The sequence below is a fragment of the Lolium perenne genome, chromosome 1 (assembly GCF_019359855.2).
Source record: "Lolium perenne isolate Kyuss_39 chromosome 1, Kyuss_2.0, whole genome shotgun sequence".
NCBI classification, from domain to species: domain Eukaryota; kingdom Viridiplantae; phylum Streptophyta; class Magnoliopsida; order Poales; family Poaceae; genus Lolium; species Lolium perenne.
Genome location: NC_067244.2, coordinates 208,100,808 through 208,109,921, shown reverse-complemented (window position 1 = coordinate 208,109,921; position 9,114 = coordinate 208,100,808). Strand labels below are relative to the sequence as shown.

Sequence of the window (9,114 nt, the reverse complement as noted above, 5' to 3'; positions counted from 1 at the left end):
AAGACTAGACTACGAGTCATTCTTCTGGAGTTTATTTGCAGTTTTACCTCATTGTAAAGTAGGAGGCTGTGATGATCTTATGTAACAGAGTCAATGTTGTAATTCTATAGACATGCCTTGGACCCGCATATGTTTCTGTTGTACCACTCTGAGCGATATAATACTAGTGGAACGGTGTATCATTGGTGTTATGTCAGACTTGCATACTACACCATGAAATGGTATGCCGGGTCACCACACGATCTCCTGAATCCCCCGAGATGGGATTGGCGGCGGCGGCGTCTCTGGAACTTTTCTCGTATCGTGTCTCTCGGTACTAGGGTTTTCGCGACGGAGAGATTAAATATGCGAAGGGGCAGAGTCAGGGGACGCTCGAGGGGCCCACCCCATAGGGCGGCGCGACCAGGGGGTGGGGCCGCGCCCCCTAGGGTGTGGCCGCCTTGTCGCCCCTCTTCGTCTCCTCTTCAAACTTCTGGAAGGCTCCGTGGAAAATAAGACCGTGAGCTTTTGTTTCGTCCAATTCCGAGAATATTTCCTGTGTAGGATTTCTGAAACCAAAAACAACAGAAAACAGGAACTGGCGCTTCGGCATCTTGTTAATAGGTTAGTGCCGGAAAATGCATCAAAATGATATAAAGTGTATATAAAACATGTGAGTATTGTCATAAAACTAGCATGGAACATAAGAAATTATAGATACGTTCTATGGTCCGTTTGAGATTGAAGCAAAATACGGTCAGGTGGCTTACAAGCTCAAGTTGCCCGAGTCAAGCAAGATCCATCCGGTGTTTCATGTGTCCCAACTGAAACCATTTCATCTTGACTATACTGCAGTTTCCAATGAATTACCTGTGCAGGTCGAATTGGACCTTGCTGATGTTGTCCCTGAAACTATTCTGGAGCGCCGTCTGTGCAAAAAAGAGAAATGCAACACATGTTCAGATCAAAGTGAAGTGGTCATCGTTACCAAAGGATGCCGCCACCTGGGAAGACTATGAAGTGCTCAAGGCACGCTTTCCATCATTGCCAGCTTGGGGACAAGCTGGGACTGAAGGGGGGGGGGGGGGGGAATGTAACACCAGCAACTACGCCAGGGAACACCTAAAGGGCTTGGTCAGTTAACTGTATGCTCAAGTGTGTTGTGATAGTGGGCCATGTGCCGGGTTGTAAAATGGGCTATGCCTGAGAGTGGCGTGGAGTGTGTGGCTCAGGTTATAAGAGTTGGGATATGCATGTATGACGGTATGAACTGAATGAAAAGAATATTCTCCGTCCTGTCTCTTCCTTCTTCTCCCCCAAGCTTTCTCTAATCCGTTCTCCCCGAGCAAACCCTAGGGTGCTCTGTATCGTCCACCTCCCAGGGTGTGAAACTATACTTGCTCGATTAAGGAGGATGCATTGTTGTGCTGCGTGCGTGCATAACTTGAAGGCACCGACCGTTGCATCGTCGATCTACAAGAGAATATGTAGATCTCAAGCTATGAATTCCATCACTCGAGATCTTGTAATAGTAGCAATGGGTGTAGTCGAAGTAGCCGTTCGCATTGTTGGGCTTGGACTGGTGATGTTCGAGGGACGTGCCATATCATATTGTTCGATGCATAACCACGTTTAGACTAGTTCCTTCCACGGTCTTCTTAAATGTGATTCCACGGTATGCGATTTGAGTTGGATTTTTTACTTCGATATTTGTAAACAACGGTTTCGTCATTAACTATATTTTTTATCCTTTGAGAACCCTTGCGAAGTATAGGTTCCTTTTTCAAGGTTTCATCACACTAAGATTTTTTTCTTCAATGACTGCCGAGAGTAATGTACGATTTCGCTCATTTGTTGACTTGGAAAGGTTCATATGATTTACCAGAACCCACTATGTAGTTTGTCTTACCACTTCACCAGCGCGATACTTCTAGTGCAAAAAAGAGGCTTGCATCGAAAGGCTTGGACTCGCTGGTGAAGCATTTCGTATGCGTGTAGCGGTGTAGCATGAACGCGCAAACTTCCCGGTGAATAATCTCGAAGCCAGACCTGCGCAACTCGATCATCAAAGAGAAATTTTGACATAAAGGACCACCTGCCCCAATAAATTGTCAAAAAAGACCACCTATGAATTAAATTGTCAAAAAAGACCACCTCACAATGGCGGCAGGATCTGCCAGGCGACACGTGGCACCTGCCGCCGCAGCTGGTGGTGGCAGACCCTGCAGCCGTTAGGTGTGGCGGCACGTTAGGCTCGGCAGCATCACCGTTACACTGCGACGGAGGAGTGGGCCATGCCGCCATTGCTCCTGGCGGCAGGGGGAAGGGTGGCAGGCCATGCCGCCACAGCCCCTGGCGGCAGCCTAAAGTGGCGTTGATGACAAGTCGCTGATCCTGCTAGTGCTAGCTATGTGAGTGTACACTAGCTACGCTTCCGATTCTTGTGCGTACAAGATTGATGTTGGCGCGTGCGAGTCAGCTAGCTGAATTAGTAGCGTGCACACGTACAGTACGTTTTACAATTCAGCGCTGCCGGCCTGATGAGTGCTAATCCGATAGTGTGCTAAATTGATAATGTACTTAGCATCACATGCCGCCAGGGCCTGTGGCGGCATGGCCTGCCACCCTTCCAGGTCACCATGCCGCCAGGAGCGTAACGGGGATGCTTCTCAGGCAAACGTGCCGCCACGCCTAATGGTGGCAGGGCCTGCCGCCACGATTTACGGCGGCAGGTTCCACGTGTCGCATGGCAAATCCTGCCGCCACTGTAGAGTGGTCTTTTTTGTCAATTTTATTGATAGGTGGTCTTTTTTGACAATTCGTTGGACCAGGTGGTCCTTTATGTTAGTGATCTCGCATTGCTGCATACGACTAGCCACAATGGGAGTATCATAGGTAGTATCATGCATTCCATGCATGCAAAATGCTGATGTGGCAGTGCAATTAAGGATGAGAGAGAGGATACTAGTATCATAGGTAGATACTGTATCATAGCACATACTACAAGAAAAATTAATGTCAAGTAAATCTTGTACATATATTTGCATTGAGATTCTACAAAACAATTAATATATGAAGACTATGATACTAGTATATGATCTGAATGCGTTGTGAAGATAATGCATCTATTAGTATCATACGCGTGATCTTATATGATCTTGTCGTTGTATTAGTCTACTCCTAGTGTGTAGACTGTAGAGCTAGCTAGAGTAGCTCTTGATGTCGGTTAGAAAAAGAGAAGTCCACACAGCAGGCGTGATTCCCTCTACGCGCGCGAATCTCTCCCTTTCTTCTCAAACTCCACACGAATATATCCTTCTGCTACCAGCACAGACTTTTACGTGCCCGTACGGACCGGACGTGAACGCCCGCGTACGAAAAACTTTTTTTTTTTTTTTTTTTTGAACTGGCGTACGAAAAACTTTGGAGCGAAAGAGAAGAAGATCGCCCTACCCACAGGCCACCGCGTCGCCCAATCGTCAAATCCCAGCCGTGAGATCCAGATCAGGAACCCAAAACCAGCAGCGCAAGCAAAGCCATCTTTTCGCCGCGGGTGAGGGTGGGGCCCGCGCGCGCACCAACTCTCCCCCCACCGCGCCGGCCGGCGCCCTCATTCCTTCCCCTATCCTCCTTCCCCAGGTCTCACCTAAAGCCGGCAGAGCCGAGTCGCGATTCCACTCCGCACGGGCACGGCCGCCGCGCACCTAACCCCTACCTACCAACCCCCGCGCGCGCGCATGGCCGATCAGGCCGCCCGCTGAGGAGGGGGGAGCGGACATGGCGGAGCTGCGCGGGAGGCCCGGGACGTGGGGCGGCCTCTGCCTGCGCCTCGGCCAGGCCGCGCTCGCCGCCGCCTCCATCGCCGTCATGGTCTCCTCCGCCGGCTTCGCGGGCTACACCGCCTTCTGGTAACCTTCCCGTCCCGTCCCATGGCCCTGCTCCTCGTCTCCTAGTTGTTTTGCCGGTTTGGTCTGGCGAGTCGTAGGTCGGGACTCGGGGGTGAGTTGATTTGCGCAAGGACGGGAGCAATGCGACTAGACTAGTAGTATTTGGGAAATTGGGCTTGGGGTGGGCAGTGAGGACTAGGGGTACTACAGTACCATTTTGCCCCGAATCATTTACTGGTAATTACGGATGGCGTTTATTCTGGTGGGGTTAGAGAGGGCTAAATTATTGCGAGGGGCTTAATTTATGAGTAGGCAGAAGTATACTGTTAGTCTTTGCCCAGCTGATTACAGAATCTAACAAGATATCAAGTTAACAATAACTGTTGAGTGATTCATGTGCCTGAGAAAAAGATGCAACTTCTTAAAACTTGTAGTAGCAACATTGGGGAATGGCAATTTTTATTAGTACAACTTGCACGGGTTAATACTGTGCTAGAACAAGTGGCCGAGCTTCACAAGGGACAAAGGATGACTTGGCCCCTCCGACACTTTTGAATCTAGTTGATTAGTAGCGAAGAATGCAGTGACCATTTGAGTCATGATTAATGGAAGGGCAAGATTGACTGCTAAGGGCTAAGATTGAGGAATGGCGATTTTAGTTAGTACAACTTGCACGGGTGAATATGGTCCTAAATTAAGTGGCTGAGCTTCAAAGGGGGCCTTGGCCCCTCCCAACACTTTCGAATCTACTACCTCTGTACCGAAATGTAAGACGTTCTACCACACTGTTTTAATAGTCTTCAACGTCTTATAGTTTGTGTACGTAGGGAGTAGTTGATTAGTACCGAATAATGCAGTGACTATTTGAGTGATGATTAATGTAAGGGCAAGATTGATCGCTAAGATAAGCTGTAGCAGCATGTATGAAGTTTAGGCTGATATAGCTTCAAAATGGCATCACTGAGGCTCTTCACTTCATGCTTTGTTGAATTAGGTATTTCCCCTGTTAGTTATAACTTATAAGTCCATGCTCCGCCAGTGCAAATGAAATCACTTCTGTATGCCATGTGCTATTGGCGCATGGTTGCAATTCCTAAATTCAGCAGTTAGAAAATATGAACTTTAGGCTGATATAGCTTCGAAACGGCACCAATGAGGCTCTTCAGTTCATGTTTTGCTGAATCGGTGTCGCCCCTATTGAGGAGGTATCAGTCCAAGCTCCGCCACTGCAAAATTTCACTTCTGTAAGCCGTGTGGTATTGCTGCATGGTGGTAGCTCCTGAATTCAGCAGTTTTAGAAATTTAGTGCAAGCATGGCTTAATTGCAGACTTGTAGGTTATTAATACAGCGTTCCTTTTTTTTTAGGCTTTCTATTGCAGGATGCCTTTGAGCCGTGTAATGACTTCTTTTGTGTTTCAAATTTCAGCTATTTGATCGCGTCAATGGGACTGCAAGCGTTGTGGAGCTTGGGACTTGCGTGTCTTGATGGATATGCCCTCAAAGTCAAACGGGATCTCAATAATGCTGTCTTAGTGAGCTTGTTTGTCGTCGGAGACTGGGTAATGATAAAAGTCCTTTTGTAACTTTTACAATTCAGCCTGTTTCTTGCTTTCTTCGGATTGTTTTTTCAGAATGTGCTCTATTTCATTGTTTGACATAGATAGACTGACATTCAGTATATGATTAGCATCCTCTTTGAGAGCATATGGCAAAAGCGAAACTAAATGATAATTCAAAGCTTATGTTGTGTGCTACAGAAATGTAGGCTTTTATACTTGTAATTTTACTAGGTTAATGATCATGTTCTAGTTCCAGCGCTCCCTCCTCTGCTGTTCAAAATACATGAGCACAGATATTACAGGGGTGACATTACGGACCGGCACCCTTGTTGGTTATTCTTCACTGAGGGGATTTCACTGAATGCATCTTGTGTGTTGGCCAAATGGTCACACCGTCACACTAAATTCACATGCAATTTATGCATTTCATAGATTAGTCGTTGCCTTATTCATTGTTCCCAGCAACACTAATGCAACCAAATTCTGCAATGCAGGTTACTGCAATTCTCTCGTTTGCTGCTTCATGCTCAGCTGCTGGTGTAATAGTTCTTTTTGAAAAGGACATTTCTTTCTGCAGAAGATACTACCAACTGCCTTGTGGGAGATTTCAACTTGCCACGGCATTGGCTTTTCTTTCTTGGTCACTAAGCGCTACATCAGCTTTTATCATGTTTTGGCTCTTGGCATCCTTCTGATTTTGTATATACTCCTGTGTAGCTCTTTTTATAGCGTCTCCTTTTGGTTTCTGCTCACTTGAGCATTTACATAGGATGATTTTCCAGATATGTAACAGACCAGAGACCACACAGACCAAAACATGGAATTGTTGGGAATTTGCAAAGTCCATGGAGCCATTTCCTGGAATTCACTGAAAAGCTTTGCTCAAGATACTGGTGCTAAATCGGCATGTCATTATCTTTGTGTTCATTCTCTGTGTTGATAGTATATAAGTGTTTGTGGTGCTGCTGTACCTAGCTAATTCCTTCCTTAGTAATTTTGGAATGATGCGATGTATAGTGACGCTTGGAACCTTCTGGCTGTGTTGCGGAAGTGTATAACATTTCTACTCCCTGTGTTCCAACAAAGGTGTCTCAGATTTGTGTAAGGATACATTCGAATTTAGACAAATCTGAGACATCTTTTTCGGGGCGGAGGGAGTAGTAGTAATGCACTAATATAGCGGTGTTGCAGACGAACATTGAGAATCTGGGGAGTTTGAGGCAGACTAAGACCAGCTCCCTTGTAACGAACTAAAAGCAAGGACCTTATTACGGAAGAGATATCATCTCAATTCTGTACCGCAATTTCGGACTTAAACGCTGTGAAAAAGCCAGGCAATTTCAGGTTTGTAGCTGTTTCTGAATTTCACGAGCAATTTGGTTATTTCGGCCGTGCTGACTTACTACCAACTTTGGCACCTCTGAATCATCTGAATGGCATGTCTGCAGGGGAGCGTATGCTACATTCAGTGGCCACGATACTACAAACATATACTCCTGAATGAGATGTAAATTAAACACGCCTGTTTTGCTCTCTGCGACAACCGGCCAGATTTCCACCAGTTTCAGAACAACTCGCCAAGTCGCCATGCCTCTGATTTCTCCACCTAGCTAATTAAACACGCCGGTTCTGCTCTGTGCGAACTAACTCAACTCAACCATCGCCTCGCCTGATCGTGTGGTGCCGAGCGTCATGGACCTCGGGCGGCTTGTCGTCGCCGTTGTACTATCAGCAGCCGTCCTGCACTCGGCCGTCGTCGGCGCGGAGAACCACCATGTGTTCCTGGACTGGGAGGTGTCCTACGCCTTGCGCTCCCCGCTGGGTGTCGCCAAGAGGGTCATCACCATCAATGGCCGCCTCCCCGGGCCGCTGCTCAACCTCACCACCAACGACGTCGCCCACATCAACGTCGTCAACACCCTCGACGAGCCTTTCCTCCTCACATGGAACGGCCTGCAGCTGAAGAGGAACTCGTGGAACGACGGGGTGGCCGGGACCAACTGCGCGATCCCGCCCGGCGAGAACTGGACGTACGTGTTCCAGGCGAAGGACGAGGTGGGCACCTTCTTCTACCGCCCCTCGCTGGGCCTGCACGCCGCCGCCGGCGGCCACGGCCCCATCCGCGTCAACAACCGCCCCGTCATCGACGTCCCGTTCCCGCGCCCCGACGGCGACTTCGACCTCCTCATCCAGGACTGGTACAACATGGACGCGGGAGCGATGAAGGAGCGCCTGGACGGCGGCCGTGGCCTGCCCCCGCCCGACGGCGTCCTCATCAACGGCATGGGCCCCGACGGCGCCGAGCTCGCGTTCGAGGCGGGGCGCACGTACCGGCTCCGCGTGTCCAACGTCGGCGCCAGGACGTCGCTCTGCTTCCGCGTCCAGGGCCACAAGATGCTGCTGGTGGAGGCGGAGGGCGCCTACACCGCGCAGAAGCTCTACGCCTCGCTCGACGTCCACCCAGGGCAGTCGTTCTCCGTCCTCGTCACGGCGGACCAGCCGCCCAGGGCGTACTACATGGTCGTCAGCTCGCTCTTCGTCGGCCCGGAGCTCTACGGCGTCGGGACCATCCGCTACGCCGGCGCCAATGAGCACCCGCCTTCCGGCAACGCGCCGCTCGACGACCGCTCCTCGCACAACAGCTACAACCGCTCCATGGAGCAGGCCAAGTCCATCAGGATGAACCTGACGGCCGGCGCGGCGAGGCCCAACCCGCAGGGCTCCTTCCACTACGGGCACATCAACGTCACCCGCACCCTGCTCCTCCGGAACGACGAGTCCGTCATCGGCGGCCGGCGGAGGTGCACCGTCAACGGCGTCGCCTTCGCCAACGCCGCCACTCCGCTCAAGCTGGCCGACTTCTTCAGGATCGCCGGCGTCTACACGGTCGTCTCCGGCTGGCCGGAGAGGAGGAACCTCACCCTCGGCACCGTGGCCATCGACGCCGCCTACAGGGACTTCGTCCAGATCGTCTTCGAGAACAGCCTGCCGTCCATGCAGACCTGGCACCTCGACGGCTACAGCTTCTTCGTTGCCGGGTAACTAAAATCAAACTGGCTGCAACCGCTTGATCTAAATCCTCCAACTGTCTGCTAAACAATGCTGTATATATTTGTGGTGAAATTCGACAGGATGGGGTGGGGCAAATGGAGCGCCGACGCAAGATCGACGTACAATCTGGTGGATGCCATGTACCGTTCGACCGTCCAGGTGTATCCCATGTCGTGGACCGCCGTGTTGGTGTACTTGGACAACGAGGGCATGTGGAACCTGAGGTCGCAGAATCTCGAGAGGAGGTACCTAGGCCAAGAGCTGTACCTGAAAGTGAGCCAGGGAAACTCATCTGAAGTCCCCGATCCTAGAGACGAGATGCCCATGCCTTTCAACGCTCTCTTGTGTGGGAAAGCTAAAAGCCTAGGAAGTTGGTACAAGGCAGGACAAAGGCCAGTGTGACTATCTAACAAATCGGTTAATCATAACAGTTTTTGTTAATTCTCGATCGACCTTAATTCTCAGTTAGAGATTCTCTATAGATTTGCACCGTGATCCGTGCTAGTATGAGTTGCAAACCGAGATTTTTCTAGGTTCAAATGAAGTTGTAACCGAGAGAAAAACGCCGGAACGATTGAATTGCCTCGTGATTTGTTTTAGTCAGGAGTTGCAATGCGGGTTGCAACCGAGAAAAACG

The 9,114-nt window shown here is 49.9% G+C and overlaps 2 protein-coding genes across 2 annotated transcripts; both read left to right on the top strand.

The window, feature by feature from the left end:
- The first annotated feature begins 3,573 nt into the window (after nt 1-3,573).
- LOC127322066 (CASP-like protein 5B2) lies at nt 3,574-6,312 on the top strand. The gene is made up of 3 exons (XM_051351018.2): nt 3,574-3,887; nt 5,294-5,426; nt 5,921-6,312. Exons 1-3 carry the CDS (start codon nt 3,757-3,759, stop codon nt 6,119-6,121), a joined length of 465 nt encoding a protein of 154 aa, XP_051206978.1. The 5' UTR covers nt 3,574-3,756; the 3' UTR covers nt 6,122-6,312.
- Nucleotides 6,313-6,932: 620 nt separating this feature from the next.
- LOC127322055 (monocopper oxidase-like protein SKS1) lies at nt 6,933-9,114 on the top strand. Its single transcript, XM_051351010.2, has 2 exons — nt 6,933-8,464; nt 8,558-9,114. The coding sequence occupies exons 1-2, from the start codon at nt 7,119-7,121 to the stop codon at nt 8,877-8,879; spliced, it is 1,668 nt and encodes a 555-aa protein (XP_051206970.1). The 5' UTR covers nt 6,933-7,118; the 3' UTR covers nt 8,880-9,114.

Coding starts and splice junctions, on each gene's coding strand:
- LOC127322055 (XM_051351010.2), top strand. CDS start 7,119: ATGGACCTCGGGCGGCTTGTCGTCGCCGTTGTACTATCAGCAGCCGTC. Junction 8,465..8,557: donor TACAGCTTCTTCGTTGCCGG/GTAACTAAAATC, acceptor GAAATTCGACAG/GATGGGGTGGGGCAAATGGA.
- LOC127322066 (XM_051351018.2), top strand. CDS start 3,757: ATGGCGGAGCTGCGCGGGAGGCCCGGGACGTGGGGCGGCCTCTGCCTG. Junction 3,888..5,293: donor GCGGGCTACACCGCCTTCTG/GTAACCTTCCCG, acceptor TTCAAATTTCAG/CTATTTGATCGCGTCAATGG. Junction 5,427..5,920: donor TGTTTGTCGTCGGAGACTGG/GTAATGATAAAA, acceptor TCTGCAATGCAG/GTTACTGCAATTCTCTCGTT.